At 40.4% G+C, this 18,122-nt stretch overlaps 1 protein-coding gene across 2 annotated transcripts in view; it reads left to right on the plus strand.

Annotated features, from left to right (window-relative positions):
• The window catches only part of smpd3 (sphingomyelin phosphodiesterase 3), an 81,684-nt gene that overhangs the window by 33,594 nt on the left and 29,968 nt on the right, over positions 1-18,122 (plus strand). For both annotated transcript variants that reach the window (XM_030425796.1, XM_030425797.1), the window contains exons 2-4: positions 5,014-5,727; positions 9,271-9,522; positions 9,649-10,603. In XM_030425796.1, the coding sequence (XP_030281656.1) occupies positions 5,426-5,727; positions 9,271-9,522; positions 9,649-10,603 (1,509 nt within the window). In that variant the 5' untranslated portion in view covers positions 5,014-5,425. The remainder of the gene's footprint in view (positions 1-5,013; positions 5,728-9,270; positions 9,523-9,648; positions 10,604-18,122) is intronic.

Here is an 18,122-nt window from a genome sequence, read left to right on the forward strand (position 1 = left end):
AGACCTGCAAATTTGGATTTCATCAGCAGGCTGCTGTTTACAGTGAAAAAGCTCTGATAAAACCATGGCTCAATACCAGCCCTGTACAGACAGAACAAGTAAGTAACTTGCTGAAGAATGCAAACACAAGCATTTAGCAGCTAAAGAGATGAATATTTTTCTGGTTGGTGGAGACCATAACAAGAGTGATACTGTCTGGTGGCCAGACATGCAAATGTTGGTCCGAATCTGCTGGTTGTGTAAATATGGAACTGCTTGCAACACATGCACTTTTACAACTTAAGCTTTAGAAAGCAAAACTGATTCTTTAATATGACGTTCATGTTGATAAAATCCTTGTTCCGAAATATCTAAAAGGTGCGTGTGTGTGTGTGTGCACGTGTTCAACTGTGATTTTTTAAATTTTTTAAAATGAATCATGAGGATCCACACAAAAATCATCCTGAGTCTGCCTGACTTATCAACACCCCAATGGTCCAAGTGGATAGAAAATAACACAAGGGAGAACTCTATTCCATTTAGATTTACAAGGCTTTAGTGACCCATGTAAATCTGAGGATAGCGTTTTTTTGGTGTTTTTTTTGGCCCATGGCACAAAAAACAAGTAATTTCTGTGGAGGCTAATCAATAAAAATGCTGTTTGGCCAGATGACCTTATAACTTCTTCTCTGGCTGGCAGCTCACTATAAATCAAGTAGTTAGTTTTCAAGATATTCTTTGAGTGAAAGTAGAGCGTGTCTGAACTCAGGGGAGACATTTTAAATTCTAAGTCTTCTTGAACAGGAGGTAGAAATACAGACGCAATGTTTGTCTCCATTAGTCAACATTGTTCCTCTGGTGAAACCTCAGTGGCAGCAGGATTTCTGAAGCAGTAGCTCTAATTAGCAAACTTCAGCTCCTCAGCGTAATTCGGCATACCAAAGGATTTCTCTGTGGCACACAACCAGCTCACTGTGAACATGTATAGGCTTCGTCTGTCCGTGAATCTGCAGGAATCTGTCTAAAACGATGTGTGTCTTTTGCCGCTAAAATGTCGTTGACATTTTTTTGATCTCTTCATTATGTTTTTCATTCATTTCCTTTTACCCCTTGTTTTGAGGTATAAATTATGCACTGCTGCGTTTCCCCTGATAAGTGTGACAGTTTGTGCTCGCTGATCTACCAGCTGTGTTTGATGGGGATTTTTCAAGGTTTGGTTGTTTATGGAGCCTGCAACTAAGAAAAAAAATCCCCGCAGCATAAGAGGAAAAGTGGAAGCCTTAAAATGTTGTAGGTTATGGGATTTAAAAGAACAGAATAAAATGGATGAAGTGTGTACTGTAATTGAAGGTTCTCTCCCTTCTCAGTTGGCTAGCTCCACCTTCCACCACTTGTCAATCATCTTGGCAAGCTGTCTACCCTTAAATGTCTAAGGAACATCCAAGGGAAAAAAATGAAACATAGCCAATTTGCAATAATCAAATCAGTGCTCTTTTTTCTACTTGTCTCTCTTTTTGTTTTTTTCCACTGTTACACTCATTTCAAGCTTTACCTGCCAATAGGCATATAGCTTTGCTAAGCTTAGCCTAAAAACTGAAAATGCTCACCTAGCTCGGTTCAAAGTGACAACACCTCAAAATCAATTTTTTTTTTTTTTTTTTTTTTTTACAAGGAAGTACATGCTTGAATTCTCTTTGTTAACTACAGTGAAATCATCCTTTGGACAGAGCCTGGATAACTACTTCTATTGATTGTCAAATTGGCCACTGAGCCCATCGGCGAAAGGAATCACTCTGATTGGCTGTTCAGCTAAGCAAATCCGCACATCCATGATTTCACCCATTTAGCACGGCTTCATTTGCAACTCTTTATCAGGCATAATTGGCAAGAGTGGTGTTAAAATGGTAGGCAAATGCTGCAGTCTTCCAGCCTTTATGAATGACCAACCCAGACTACTGCCACCTGGTGGTATGGAGAGTTATTTCCTCCCATGCAGGTGTATGAACTAGTTGGCCATTGACAGTACTCTTTGCAGTGTGTTTAAGTGCAGCTTTTTAGCTGAGACACAGGGGACGTGAGACGATGCAACTGTTTGCCTTCGATGTTGGTTTGATGTGTCTGGACCCTGATGTTCAACCTAAACACCTGTTAATTCAAGCTTCATATTGCACATACAGAAATGAGAATGGTTTCAATCTTGTCTTCTAACTCTGAGCAACAGATCTAAGTGTATTACCCAACATGTAGAACTATAGCTTTAACTCAAGGGTGACTTACTATCTTTTTCTTGGTCTTCATCAGGGCAAAGTCCATAAGTGGATGAAGACCATGTAATGTGATCATCAGGGAGCACTTTCTGAGCTGTACTGACCATCATATGACATTCACTTTAAACTGTGCTGAGCAGCGTCCTTAAGCAGAGGGAAAATAAGTTATTGAATACCAAGTAAATTTGTATAAACTGATATACTTCTTTTGAATTTTTGTCAAAGCTAAACAGTGAGCCACAAATAGCTTGTTTTAATGAGGAGAGGCTGCAATTTGCAGCTTAAATCCCAGGCAGCAGTGCAATAAGTGAATTTGTGTGGATTAGAGTTTATCTGAGAGGTAAGCCTACTGTTTGCTTCGTTTCATTAATGACTGCCTTTCTCTCGGCCTGCTCAGGCCCCAGTTCATGCTAAACAGACACAACAGTTTCCGCAAATAAGTATGTTAAACAGTGCATTAACCAGTAACCATCACAGTCATATTCACTGTCTTTAATAACCAGTAACCACTTCAGTCCAATTTATGTCCACCAGGAGGCTAACTTTAGTTAGTAATAAAGTACTCTGTGTTGACCTGCTAATCTGCCAGACTGTTACACATCAAGTCAGTGAGTTGTTAAGACAGTAAAACAGCCCGTCAGTCAGTCAGTTCGTAGCACAACAGCCCTAATGATGAGATGGCGGTCTTGTCATCTCTCACCCGGTCAACCAGCCAACTGTAACACCAAGAAGACCATCAGTAGCATCTGGGAAGTCAGTCATCTTACTAAACTGACAGCTGTCCCGTAATAACATGAATCATTACTGTACACAGGATGGAGGAGACAGTGATTGATATTCTGATGTAGATGGGTTCTATTCAGTGCATGAGCCTGTCTAACAAAAGAGTCTTATTTCAGGAGAAAATACTAGACTTTTATGACAAATTGCACACATAGTGTTGTTTTGTTGAAAAGTGTTCAATCTTGAAAGTATAAAAGAATTGACTTCAAATGGAGAATAAATGTCCTGGGGTTTTTTTTGTTGTAGTTACACAGGCAAAATTGAGGGTGAAAGAATAGATTTCTGGCTAATTATTCAGAACAATTGTAATAGCATTGTACAACACATCCTCATGCCTAAACCACGTATGTCTCTGTTCCAACATGGCTGTTGCAACATTGTCATCTTATGCTAGCAGTTTGGTTAGCCATAGGTAAAACAATTACTTGGTTAGGTTTAGGCACTAGGATAGGTTTGACCTAAAACAACTACATGACTGATGTAACTTTAGTTAGGAATGTACCTACATAACATACGTAACCGCAGTTTCCTAACACAGTTAGGAATGCCAATTTATTTGTCACATCACTACAGTTGTTTAACAGTTTTATAAGATGTAATTGGAGACATTACCTTTGCCTACTGCATGGTTTTAATGTGATGTGCATGTAACATCCGTTGACATGAGGTGAGTCTCAGCTGTGTGGTTTGATGGATTATGGAGCCATTTGGTCACGCTGTAGATGTGACACTGTGTTAACTTAAAAGGTTGTACTATTGCTCTGGTGGTCCCAGGGGGTATATGAGGTTACACTGAGGTCAACACTCTCTCTGATTCTTCCCAAACCCCCAGCTGTTGACATGAATGAATCTATTCATTATTTATTCATGCTGGTGGGATTGATTCCACTCTGGCCTGCATTGGTATTATAGCTGATTGAAAAGCATTCATTGTCTTTAAATTCTGGTTATGTCATTTGTGGGCAGGAAGAGATAAGATCTTCTAAACTGCAGTGGTTAGCGTCACATTGATACTCATCCTTTTTGTGACCATTTATTACCAGTGCTTTCAGAGATTACTTTCACAGCGGATTTCCTGTTTAAAAAGGAGCCTTAATTATTCAAATGTGGTAGGAGCATGATTTCTGTTGTTAATGTTAGCCTGCTTGTGCTTAACAAGTGGACTCCAGTATTAGCCCAAGCTTACGTCACTTCATTTATCTATGGCATCTATCCATTTGTCTATAAATTACACCCAGAATTTCAACCATATGTAATAATAATGCTACAAGGGTAGCTTTGTTTGTATGCCTAGTATTAGACAAACCTTCCTCACAGGAAGGCAACAGTTTTGTGGTAGCCTGATTTTTGACAGGCTAGTTTTCTAGTCCTGCTCAGTAGTTTTTACCAGAAACATTAGTGCACTGCCATCATTCCACAAAATAATAAAGACAAGTAGCCTATATTCATGTTTTTAACAAGAACTGAAAAGTTACTTAAAAATCGGGAGTTATTTTTAGAATTCTTTTGTTTATTAGTTAAGAATAGATTAGTCTATTCCAGACTCCATCCTATAGTTCCACACAAGATAAAATCATATAGTAAATGAAAAGACATTAACATCTCAACAACACATAGCTTCCATTTACAGTTGGCAAAACCTGTAGTCAACATCTTGCATTAACTGTTCATGTTGAGGGTCTTCATGGAATGACTGTTACGATGATTCAGCCTGCTTTGAAGATCCTCAATCTTTGGCCAAGTGTAAGAGCTGGAACTCTGAGTGGAGAATGTGAGATTGATTTTCTACACCTGCATGAGAACACCTGTAGGAACAAAAAATTATCACACATTCAAAAATGTTAGGAAATGTACATATTTTATTTTGCTTCCAGCATGCTTACAGAGCAAGCAATCACTGATTTCCTTTCTTTTCTCTCCCCCCATCTCTCCCGCTCCCTAATTCCCTCCTCTATCCTTCTGTGGATTTGCTCACTTTGTCTAGGTCCCTAGGAAACGGTGACATTTAATGGGTGCCCTCTCCCGAGGTTGTTGGAGTTCCCGCAATTATAGATCAATTGTCAACGGAAAAGCTCTCATCATGGAAACCAGCTACCTGCACGCAGAGCTCCATGATCCCTCCTGTAGAGGGTGTACTTGCTGAGACTGGGGAAGTGAGACTGAGACAAGCTTGTCTGTGAAGACTAAAATCCCCCAAGCCATGTAGTGTACCTCTTTCCAATGAGGGGGGAGGGTCTACATTTGAGTTAGATTTATTTTCTGTTTGTTTCCATTCATGTAATCTTTGAAACAGATTTGTGTTCACTTATTTAAAGAGTGCATGTGGGTGAGGACAGAACTTGTGAGGTGAGGAGAACGTGACAGAAAGGAAAAAAGAAAGAGAAAGAAAGAGAGAGATGGTTCTCCACACCACCCCTTACACCAGTGCCTGTCTGCACTTCCTGGATGGCTTGTCGTGGAGCCTAGTGTTCCCCTGCTACTGGCTGCTGGACCGGCTCCTGGCCTCCTGCGTGGCCACCTCACTGGAGAAGCACCAGCGCTCCCAGGACCCCTGCTCCTTCCTCACCCTGTGTGTAGTTATCTCCGCGCCCCTCTACCTGCTCCTCTTCCTCGCCTCCCTGCCCTTCGCTCTGCTGGGCTTCATTATCTGGGCTCCCCTGCAGGCCATCCGCCAGCCATACCTGTACACCTACCGCAGGTTAGTATGGACCTGGGTGAAGAGGTGAAGGTTTTTTTTTCTACTACATGTTTTCAAGTCTAGTAAAGAATGAACATTTTGTAACCTCTATGTCAAACCTGTAGTGGTGGTGGTGCTGCTGCTACTTTTCTTAAATCCTCCAACTTCTCTATTCATCCTCCATGCTGTCCTTTACCAAAGTGCAAAAGAATACTGCTTTTACCATCTAATCCACATCAAATATACTTACATACTGACCATAGCAATTATGCAGATGTTACAAGAATTGGGCTTTAGACACTGGAGCCCAGGGATGCATACATGGAGTCCCACATAGGGGTAGATTGAGGGGAACAAAGCTCTTTGGATAGGATGAGGAAAATATTGTAGTTTCAGTGGAAAAATGGTTAAAATGAACATGCCTTGATCTCCAAGTCTATGTTTTTTCACTGTTAAACTAAGACGACAACCTATTCCTTATCTCATGAGGGGCAATATGGAAGATATGACCAGAATAGTAGTTCAAAACAGAATGTGATGAAACAACTGTGTTGACGTTATGTCAAAGGCATCTATGTACTGTGATGCAGAGATGTCTACTGAAGTTACCAAGATAACCAGCCAGCCCTGACCCTACCTGTCTCACCACTAATACCACTTTGAACCAGCAAGAGGCGATAGTCCAGCAGTCCCCATAGCTTCATCTGGGAGATATATGCCAGGCGGTAGAGAAATAAATGAACAATATAAACTCACAACATGACAAGAAATAAAATGCTCTTCATTCAGTTTTCCTTCTTCAACAGAAAAATACAACCTTCCAAATTCAAGTTGCTTTACTGAACCAAGACAAGCATAAGATATGAATATAGAAATAGTGTTGTTAGATTACGTGCAGGCCTATTGTGTTTACATGTTGGTTAGATTCAAGAATATTGATACAAGAAAACGTTCAAATTGGATTTTTAAAGTAAGTAAGAATTCTGCAACATTTATTCAGTAGGAGAAGACAATATTTTAGATAAGTGAGAAGTCATCAACACGTGTTTGGATAAACCCACCATGCACTTGGCCATCAGTGGTCTTTGCATCTGATTTTTATACTCACTGTTCTGCAAACAATTTTTCATTCCAAAATTTTCCCCCAAACCATACATCAAAATTAGTTTTTTAATCAATTTGGGGTGAGAAATAGACAGTGCATTTGCAGAGTCATGCTTCACTTTATATCTACAGTGCCTATGAGAAATCCAAGAGGCAGGAAATGGAGTCATTATAACTGTAAATAGTTCCTTCATTGGTCTGGCTTCCAGCTGCCAGGCTCTACAAGTTCTCAGCAAGGGTTTGTCATCCAAACAGCCAACCAAGTGGCTACCCACCATCACCACAAACATTGTAATACTGTATTTGGCTCTGCTTGCTGTGAAAGAGCAGCACTTTCCTCCACTATCTGATCAGATGCCCTGATTGCAGACAATATAAAACGTAACAGACACTCTATTATCTGTGTTTGTTTCCAGTTATCCTACTGCTGCCCCAACACCAATGCGCTGATTCTTTGCTGAAATTCCTTGGTACTATACTTTTTCATAATATAGGATCAAAGAGTAGCGATTCTTGGAATGAAATCAGCAAAAAGCAGGAGGAGGATAAAGTCAGATTACAGTAGAACACAACAGAACAGAAAAGGATAGGGAAATGAGAAAGAAATACTTCTACAGTACCTCTGTTGTTGTGATTATCCCATACTATTTAGATATGCATATACTAGAAGGCCATCATTAAATTTTTTTGCTGACACAAAACTTAAATATCTTTGTGTGCTGTTATACAAGACTGTCAAAACTCACTTTCCAGTCTGTAGTTTAATTTTAATTAATTAGGAAGGTGCTGTCATGTAATAATGTAGTAATAATGTATATATGTCATGTTTAGATTGCATACAGGCTCCTTTGAATCAAGCATGAGTGTAGGACAGAAGGATCCCTCTGAAAACTTGTATAGGAAGAGAAATGTTTTGTTATTGTTATTACTACTGTTTACCAATTGTGTACCAGTCAGCAAGAAACATGATTTACTTGATTTCTTGATTTCCCTAATAAGACTTGATATCATTTCTATATCTTTGTTGATGTATCTTTTAAATAAACCATTCAGCCAACATTATAAGAACTTGTAATATTAGTAACATGTAATGTTACTAATATTTTTCTTGTTACAACACAAGCTTGATAGCTTTGGGCCCTGACATTCATGTGGATGAGACTTGACATGCACTATCCACCTGAAAAACATTGCTGACCAACTGCACTTGCTCATAGCAACGGCACTCACAGATGTTAAAGGCCCCCCTCAACAGGACAGCACTCCCTGCCACACCACAAAGACTGCCGAGGAACTAGGGAGTGTAATTGGACCATATCAGTGTTTTGGTGGGTGGTTTGTATCAAGTGCCATCCACATGAATGCCAGGACCCAATGTTTACCAGCAGAACATTACATTGAAATGATATTAGGTTATTCACTTTACCTGTTTGCCCATTTAATGTTGTGGCTGATTGATATATGTAATTTGACTGTTTCCATACAACTTGTGGCCCTTGAAGTTAACATTTTAAGGTAAATAATGCTGTTTCATGTCTGTCCCAATAAATGTGGTAAGTCATTAATTTAATAGAACTACACTAGATATTTATACCACTGCTTCTCCCCACAGAGTTATTTTTACAGCAGCTTGCTGTTTGAACTTATGTGTTAATGAGGAGAAAACTTGAAACTACCTTGACAACATGATCCTTTAAGATATTCAGATTTCAAAGTTCAGACAAATATGCTGACAAAGTTCAACTTTTTGTAGATAATGCTAAAAGTGAAGTTGATGTTGATTATCTTTGCATTATATAAATAAATGGGTATACTGGGTATACCAGCTAGCTTTGCACTGGAACTATTTCTTGAGGACATTTCTTGAGGAAATATGAACCATGGCTTAAGACTGAACTTAATTAGTAAATCAATTTGCAATGATTGTTTCTTTTAAGATTGGTATTTCCGTACCTCTGACAGTAAGAATAGCATAAAAATAAATAATAATAAAATCATGGTTTGCTTTAAAATAACTTTTTTCAAGCAGAAAACAAACTCTAAAACAAATTCTCGAAAGTCCTGTGAGTTACCCACCCATCCAGCTGATGTCCATCGTTGTAAGCTAACTGGTTTATATGCATGGATAATCTTTTTCCCATTTTTTGTAACTAAACACAACCAAATTATGCCGTTTCACACCATTAACTATGTGACATTGGGAACAAGGACCTCATTCTTGTTGTGTTGTCAGGAAACCATGTTGTGAGCCACAAACACACCACAGACATATTTTATGCAAGTAAGATAAAGCCGGTTAAAGGCAAGCTGTTTCTACCTGCTTCCAGTCGTTATGCTCAAGCTGCTTACTTTTCCTTCATATTTACTATACAGAGGTCAGGGTGGTATAACTATTATTAATTTTGTGCTCCAGAGCTTCTATTTTTCTTGATATAGTATTTTTTTGCTTACCCTGTGCAGACCAGATAAACACCAGGCCGAGCAGGGCCAGGCCGGACCAGGAGGTGTTGGGATTGGGGAATGGAGACCACAAGGCAGAAGCTTCTGTTTCTGCAGTGCCAACGTATGCTTGCTGCCTGACTCCTTAGCCAGGTTCAACAACCTGTCAGACACCCATAGGAGAGCCCGGGAGGTGGGAAGGAGGATCCGCAACGGTGCCAGTCGGCCTCAGATCAAAATCTACATTGACTCACCTACAAACACTTCTATCAGGTGAGGAGAGCTTGCTCCGGGGCTCCTTCTGCTTATGTTTTAGCAAAAGTAAAGGCATTAATTGCTCTGCATTATTTTATCAGTCAAACATATTCATTCTTTCCTTCTTTCTGCTTCATTCTTCAGCGCGGCATCCTTTAGCAGCCTTGCCACAGGTTTCCGCCGTACCTCCTCTCTGGACCAGCGTCCAGACCAAACACACACCAACGGCCCAGCTGACCCCGAAACAGAACCACTCACTGAGTGCCCATTACATTCCTCAGGTGCCATTGATTGCCCAGTTCATCCCCCTGCAGGAGACCAGGGCTCCACTGAATGCCCCCTTCACTCAGAGAAAGCAGACACGACAGCAGACTGCCCCCTCCATGCTGCAGGGACCAACGGAAGCTCAGACTGTCACGTTCACACTTCAGGGGAGGCTTCAGACTGCCCCATGCATTCCACAGGGACTCAGAATGGCCAAGGCCACAATGACTGTCCCATGCATGGGGAGGGGACCAAGCCAAAACCATCCCAAGACTGCCCACTTCACACCTCAGGGGTTCAAATCAGCATCAGTGCCCCAGAACCAGACCCACAGGATGAGGAGGCTGAAACAGGGAACCATCGGCCTGGCGAGCATACAGGTGGAGACACGGGAAGCATGACTGCCTCCAGGGAATCCCTCGCTCGTTATCATGGAAATGACGGTGGCATAGGGATATCTTCCAACAACACTCTCTCTCATGTTCCTCGCACATCAATCTTTAAACGCCCTGGACGAAAACGCCGCCACGGTGATGAGACATTCGACCATGAGATCTCTGCCTTTTTCCCTGCCAATTTGGATTTCCTGGCTCTACAGGAAGTGTTTGATCACGGAGCGACGGCTAGACTGCGGCGGCAGTTGCACCGCTACTTCCCCTATGTGCTGAGTGATGTTGGGAGGTATGGCTGGAAGGGCTGTTGCTCGAGGTTCAAATTCCTAAACAGTGGGCTGATGCTGGCCAGCCGCTACCCAATACTAGACGCACGCTACGAGTGCTACCCCAATGGGAGAGGGGAGGACGCACTGGCAGCCAAGGGAGCGCTGTTTGCCAAGGTAAGAAACTTTACTTACTTTACCTCTTTTAATCTTGTTTTTACTGTCTGATGCGCAGCAATGCACAAAAAAAGCCTTATTTCCCATTCATTGACATCGTGGCAATGTTAAATGCTTGGGAGAGTGACAGAGCAGTGTGTTTTGTTACTGTCGAGCTAATGCATAATATTGTACCTAAATTGAAGGTACATAATGTATACTAAAGTATCAATCTTTTCATTTCTTTACTCAGCAAGACAGCAAATTAGCACATTCACCAAAATGTCAAACTAAATAATGGGCGCCACACAATCTGGAAAGCAATAAAAGAAATTATCTTTTTGCTAGGACACACAGTCGCCCTAATAATAACATTTTTAATAATAATATGACATATATATACATATATATATATATATATATATATATATATATATATATATACACATATATATGTATAAGTTTTACCTACTTGCTTTACCTAAAAGTGATAACTTTTAACGTTATTGCAAAGTTTTGATACAAATAACCTTTTTGTCATTTTGCCAAGTTATTTTTCAGATTCATATTTGATTTTTTTAGAGGTCAGTGCAAGAACCAGTTTAATAAACCACTTTACAAGCATCTAGTATCAAGCTAAAAGGGGCTACATTTGGAGGCCTTGACTGCATGATTTTTAAATCAGAAGAATGTGAGAACTTTGACTCTGATTTTCCTGGAATCCTTTTTGTCAGGATCAGAAAGGATAGTAGATGCAACAGGGTAAAGATAATTCTTTTCATCAACTCTTTTTATTTCAGACGAGCTGAATTAAAACTAAATGTCACTCTTTATGAATTTTCTTGCAGCAGCGGTTTGTAACTTTGGCAAGGCAGTAATTGAATCTGCCCAGAAAGTCTATTTATACTCAATTATCGTATTATACATTTGTGAAAGAGAGTGTGAGAGAGGAATGGAGAGTCAGACTTAAAATTACCTGCTAGCTGTCTGCATCATTTACCGTAGATCTCTGTACTGTACAGGCATCCCACTGCAAAAGACTCCTCACTTCGGCTTTTCTTTCTACTATAACAACTGTGATATACCAGTATTCCAGTGTACTTCATTTCATAACTCATTGAATGGCCTCATTTACATAATACCATTCAGTACATGTTTGCTGCACTATTGCCACAGTGTCTCAGTGATGCAGCATCTGCAGATTGCAGATTACATGATAAATACACTTTCTGGTACTTGCACCCACATACATTCACACATTGCACATCTGTCATTGTGGTGAGTGCATACACCACAGTAATCACAAAACACTCACAAGCGTTTCACATCTGCTTCTGTGTTGAAGAAGAAAATAATACATGTCGTTGTCTGTTTTCAAGGTCTTCACTGTCACATGTTTGTTAAGATTTAAGATGTTTGATAAATTTTCCAATATGCATATTTTTCTCGTCTTTTTCATGCCGATTCACTAAGCTATGATATTACAAAAATGTGATTGGTCAGCTTCATTATAATGTTCTAGGAACAACACATCAGGTGATATCAGACGGTGAATCTACTACTACCATGGTCTGTGCCCAGGTCAGCACTGTAATGTAAGGTCTGTAATAGTGGGTATTTTGCTTTTGTCAAAGTGAAATGGTGCTGACCATCGTTATACTGTGAAACAGTGGATAGTCCTGCACACAAAGTTATTATCCATGGAGACTTAAAGGAGCAGTAGACCATCCTGGAGAAAGATATTTACTGTAAATGGTGAGTCTCATTCTCCTATCATTAAATAACAACGCTTTAGGTGTGTGACCCAAGAATTGGAGGTCGTTGATGTGAATGCCAACAACCAATCATTGAGTCTCATTTCCAGATCATCAAAAAGAGCAACTTAACCCAAGGATTTGATATCTGATGACCTACAAATGCAACTCAACAACAAATTATCTTTCTCCAGCAACCCAGGAGCATTGCCTGACATCTGCTACTGTAGAAGTTATGGAGTCCATTAGGCACTTTCAGAAGGAAGTCAGATCCCATTTAGATATGACAAGACATTAATGTATCGTGGAAGTACTTTCAGCCTGATTATACTGCACAAGGCTGGAAGCAGGATGGGTTAATGAAATGGCTGACAATGATCTAACGTTGACTACATGTAGCGTGATGGGATTTCTACAGTGGCAGCCATTGTACTTTTTCTGCTTGAAGTTAATTGATACTTCTGTTGGACTGCAACTCCTTTTTTGTATAAAAAGAAAATACAAAGTGTTCTGCCTTAACAGAAAAAGCAGCAATGCTCAGTGTAAAACTTATAAATCCAACCTGCAATGAATCAGTGATGAAGCCAGAAGTGATTGTGTGTGGATGTCTGTGCATGTCATGTTGTATGTGTGGAAGTCAAGTCGTATGTGTGTGATATCATGTTGTATGCGTGCGTACCTGCATGTGTGCGTACCCCTGTGATGAGTGTCGGCAGTCTGTGAGTTCATTAATCAGTCACGTACTTTGACTGTCAGGATGTGAGTCTGGATCTGATCCAGCACCTGCTGGGATGGATCTGCTTCATGTGACCTGACGGTGATGACGGGTACCTCTATGTGTGTAAGCATCTATTTGTTGTGTCCGTATATGCTCTTACATAAAGCAGATCTAATAAAGGCACAGTCCATCACAGCTTGCATGCTGACACTCTCATCCTGTTAGCCCTGATGCCTGCTGACTGTCACTACAGCTTACAAGCTGGCCTCACATCACTATTTCACTGCCTCTTTGTGTATGAGGTCACTGCAGGTAACCCTGACAAGCCAACTGGCAGCCAGCTGGCAGGTACATGTCTGAGTGCAAGCTGCTTCCGTATCCAACTGAATAAGAAGGACACCAAACATTAATGTATTTATTGAAGATTGGTGTAAAAGGAATGTTGGCAAGAGGTTCTTAAAGGAACAGTTCAAATAAAATTCAGTCATTATCTCCTCACCTCCATGCTGATGGAAAGTAAGGTGAAGTTTTGTAGTCCACAAAAAATTTCTGGAGCTTCACAGCAAAACAGTGTTGCTACATTCTCCTAAACAACTGAAGGTGATGGGGACTTGTTTTGAAATGTAAAAAAAAAAATGCATACAGTTCTTGACTTAATCTAAACATATGGAAGCCCAGAGATCCCAAACTGCTTTGAAAAGACACCGGCTACACCCTTGATGCACAGTCGAACTTGTGCCTCTACCTCAGAAGGTGGGGGACGCCGATGTTTTTAGCTTAGCAGCTACAGTGAATATTTAGGGCTTCAAATTAATTTGGTTTCTCATGACTTCCATATGTTTGGATTTATGTTTAAAACAAGTCCCCATCTACTTCATTTGTTAAGGAGAATACTGTTTTGCTGTGAAGCTCCAGAAATGTTTTGTGGACAACAACTGACTTTCCATCAGCATGGGGGCGAGTGGATAATCACAACCCTCGCTGCCACCAACAGATTGGGAAATGTCTTCATGGGTTAGTGTTTTCTCAGTTTGTAGTGATTTGCTATCAAATACCCAAGCAAGTAAACCAATCATGCCAGAGTTCAAGTGGACATTTGAGACGCTATTAAGGGCCATTTTGTGATCCATGCTCTCAAGCATCAATATTGAAGGAGCTTCTAGAGGCACAGTGTTTTTTCTTCCTATTTTATGCCCGATTCCATCTGCGTGTTGTTCTCATGAGTGGAGTAGCATTTGCATTGGCTTTTGCTAGTCCTTCCTTATAACCCATGTCTCACAGCCAGCTGTAGGCTTTGATGTGCCTGCTGTTCGTTCCTCACCCCTCTCTGTCCGCCAGACGTCTTGGCAGGTTTCCAAGCTGCATCTTGATATGAACCCTTGAATGAACCTTTGGTCATTCTCGCTCATTACTACTCGACACTCTGGCTCTCTTGGCCGCCAGCTGGGATGCATCTCATTAGGTGCAGTTTATTTGATGTACCTGATGTTCATGCTGAGTTTGTCTTCGCAGCTACCAGACGCTGTGTTTGTTCTTTCATATCAAACACAAACAAGGATGCTCTGTCAGAAGTCACTGTTAAAGTGATGATCCCTAAAATTTTCAATGTTGTGTTGGTACTAAGCACTCAGTACTGTGCCGTCTAACAACGTCTAAGTACTGTCTTTTTCAACCTCTTTTCTTTGTCTGTTCAACCAACAACTTGTAGATATCAATGTGAACAGTTAATTAAGGGTTTGTCTACATTCATGATGCTACCACAGGTGTTAAGTGTTTAGTTTAAAGGCAGCACCACTGCATCCTGTCATCAACATCTTGATCTTTCTAGCACGTGCATTTATTCTGGATGCAGTTGAAAGAAAAACACAGCATATTTTTAATGTGCTTTTTCTTTTTTATTCAATTGTGGCTATGTAAGATTAATAACTGAAGTGATGATGGTGAAACAAGGTACACTTTAGTTTAGTGCCATTCATACACCTCAGTTAGGTTTATAGCCTACAGCTAGTACTTTTGTTAAGAATACTGAAGTGATCAACATTCCCTCATCAGGAAATATGACCCAGTGACAGATACTATGAATAACTTTAAAGAGAAAGCCAATCTGCTGATGATCTTGTTTGTTTATTTGGGTCATACAGAGGCATCAGTAACTAAATGACACTGTTTCATAACCAATAACTTAATGTTAACCTTTCCATGATGTTAATCAGATGTACCTTGATCAGATGTGTACAAAGTAGACATTTTAACACATTAACATTACACTACTGAACATGATTCAGTTTTGCCAAATTAGTCACTACCGTCTGAAACTAAGATTGGTGTAAGAATGTTCTCATTTCTCTGGTGATACATTACATTGACAGTATGATGTGTTTTATGAGGGTCACTGTTTTTCTTTATATTACCTTACTTCAGTTTGGATTACTTTGAGTTAATCTACTATATGCGGTGTATGATTAATGGTTATCATTACAATTAACTGCAATCTACACTATTGTTATCAGACCGGTTTATTTCAATTCTAAACAATTTAAAAGTTCTTCCTCTTTTATGAATTTATCCTCTGGCAAATCTTACTCGGGGCACACACACATTCTCATAATTTCCCCATGGAAGTTTTCACCTGGAGAGCAGCAGCAGGTCAGCAACATAAATCTGAATTGTCTCTTGTGGAGGAGTGACGCACTGGAGAGAGAGAGTGGGAGAAAGGGAGAGAGAGGCAGAGATAGAATATTAATTAAAAAATGTTTCCCTGAAGAGACAGCCAGCTCTGGCTCCGTAATTAAAGCTTTTCAGTCTCAACATTTATCCCCTCTTATAATTATTTCGAACTACTAAGTGCATGGTTGAAGAGTCGTGTGTGTCTGTGTGTAAATACACAGTTTGAATGCATTACTACGGATTAGGCTTCCAGACAGGGACACACTCCAATCTAGATTGGATAGAATGGAAATCAATGGCAGAATTTCCCCACTCACCCCTGGCCTTTGATGACCAACAGGACTGCTGTTCACTATCAAGGTCAACTCAATTTATTGACACAAATTGCTTAACTGTTTAGAGCCCAAGGGATTTCAGTCGGTCTTTTCATGCAACACTTTGATCAAGGTAACAGTACACAATACAGGTGTCAGGCCTGAAATACAGTGTCTTTTGTCTTTGAGCAGCACGATTACCCACTATACTTCTACGTTTAAGTCAAAATGCTTTGTCTTTGTGACAGCCTAATAAGAAACCCTGGCTCAATATTAGTGGACTTGCTGTCAACAATCTAATTATAAACTTTCAAGTTATACAGAAAATGTAAAGATATTTTCAGTGAAATGGCAAACAGCGTTGTGATAACACCAGGATTGGCACAGCAACGCAAAGAGAAATCACCTCAGCTGGAGACATTTTACACATAAATACTCATACATAATTGTCATTAATAAATACTGATGACAAATGCGGGTCTTGATGAGTTGTCTCATGGAAATGGGATTCAGCCTAAGACTTGGACTTGTACTGACTGAACCAAAACTTGATATGAACTTACTGACTCTCAGCTTGGCTTGAGCTTGTCTAAACTGACTTAAGTCCTAAATTGATCTGGTCTCACGTGACCTGAGACTTATCTTGAACTTGTCTCAAATGACAAAGTTTAATGAATGCAGCTTTGAAGATCGATTGAGACATTCATTGGACAGGGATAGATTTCTATCCAGAATGGTAGTTGTTGGCAGAGAACAGGGAAAACAGCCACTCCCATGAACCCTTAGGTCTTTTTTGATTGAGAGAATTGAGAGGCTGAAAATACACATAGTGGCCCTCATTTATCAAACGAACGTACAGCAGAAAACCATGCGTATGACCATTTCCACGCAAACTTCAGCATTTATCAATTTGGACCTGAGCGGAAGCTACGATCAGATCTCACGTTAGGTCTGAGCTCGTGTACGCAAATCTGAGTCTGTGGATTTGCGGTGAGTCTGAAAATAATTATTAAACAAACCTCAGCTGTCATTAAGCATAAGCAGTCACATATTTAGAACGGATCAAAACGGATTCATAAAACGAATGAAACAAAATTTAAAAAATGAAATTTAAAAAAAGCCCACGTTTTTACTGATACCACTTTTTTGTAAAATAAAATATGACAACTAATTACCGGAATACCTAATAACCCCGCTGGCAAACCCTGCTACAGAGCAGGAACAGAGATTCAATAGTGCGCACACACGCACACGGGTCACAGTGGAGCACTGCTTCGGGCTGCTGAAGGGCAGGTGGCTCTGTCTCGGACCAGCAGGGGGAAACACTGCTGTATACCCCAGAGAAAGTGTGCAATATTATTTTGGCCTGTTCAGTTTTGCACAACATTGCATTATGAACGGACTGCCTTTGATGTGCCGGCGCTGCCAGGATGCCGATCTCCATCTCGGAAAAGTTTCTCTTCTTGCCAGTGTTTCTTCTCTCCATGTTTGACCTCAGTGGGCGAGGCCTCCGAACCAGGAATATTTAAGGGCGTGACATGTTTATAACGATCGAATTCAGCCGCCACATTTATCAAGACCCGATCATTCGTACGCTGGGATTGGTCAGATACGAATGTTTCATAAATCACACGTGTGTCCTGTCGTAAGACCAATTCTGCGCTCAGATCTGCACCCGTTTTCACGCAAGATAGATAAATGAGGGCCAATGTGTATTTAGGTAACAGATTGTTGAACATAGTAAAGTTGAAGCTAACTAGCCACAGGCAAGATTATATCAAGACCCAAGTAAATCTTTAGCACTGCCTATGATTTATAACAGCAAAACGCCCTTTAACCACACCACATTCTCTAAAGACAACACTGCTGCCAGGCTTACACTGAAAAGATATAAGACTGTCTGGTTTCGTTCTTCTGGTCTGAACGACGAAACCACTGCTCATCTGTCATCCTGCTGCTCTCTGCCGCCTGTCTGTCATCACGACAATTTGGCTGCTTGATTTTTCGAGTAAAGCAATCAAACTCATGCGAATAATGCAAGGTGAAATCTCGGTTCAGTTCTTGTCTGATGGTAAAGTTAAGGCAAT

The sequence above is a fragment of the Sparus aurata genome, chromosome 8, assembly GCF_900880675.1.
Source record: "Sparus aurata chromosome 8, fSpaAur1.1, whole genome shotgun sequence".
NCBI classification, from domain to species: Eukaryota; Metazoa; Chordata; class Actinopteri; order Spariformes; family Sparidae; genus Sparus; species Sparus aurata.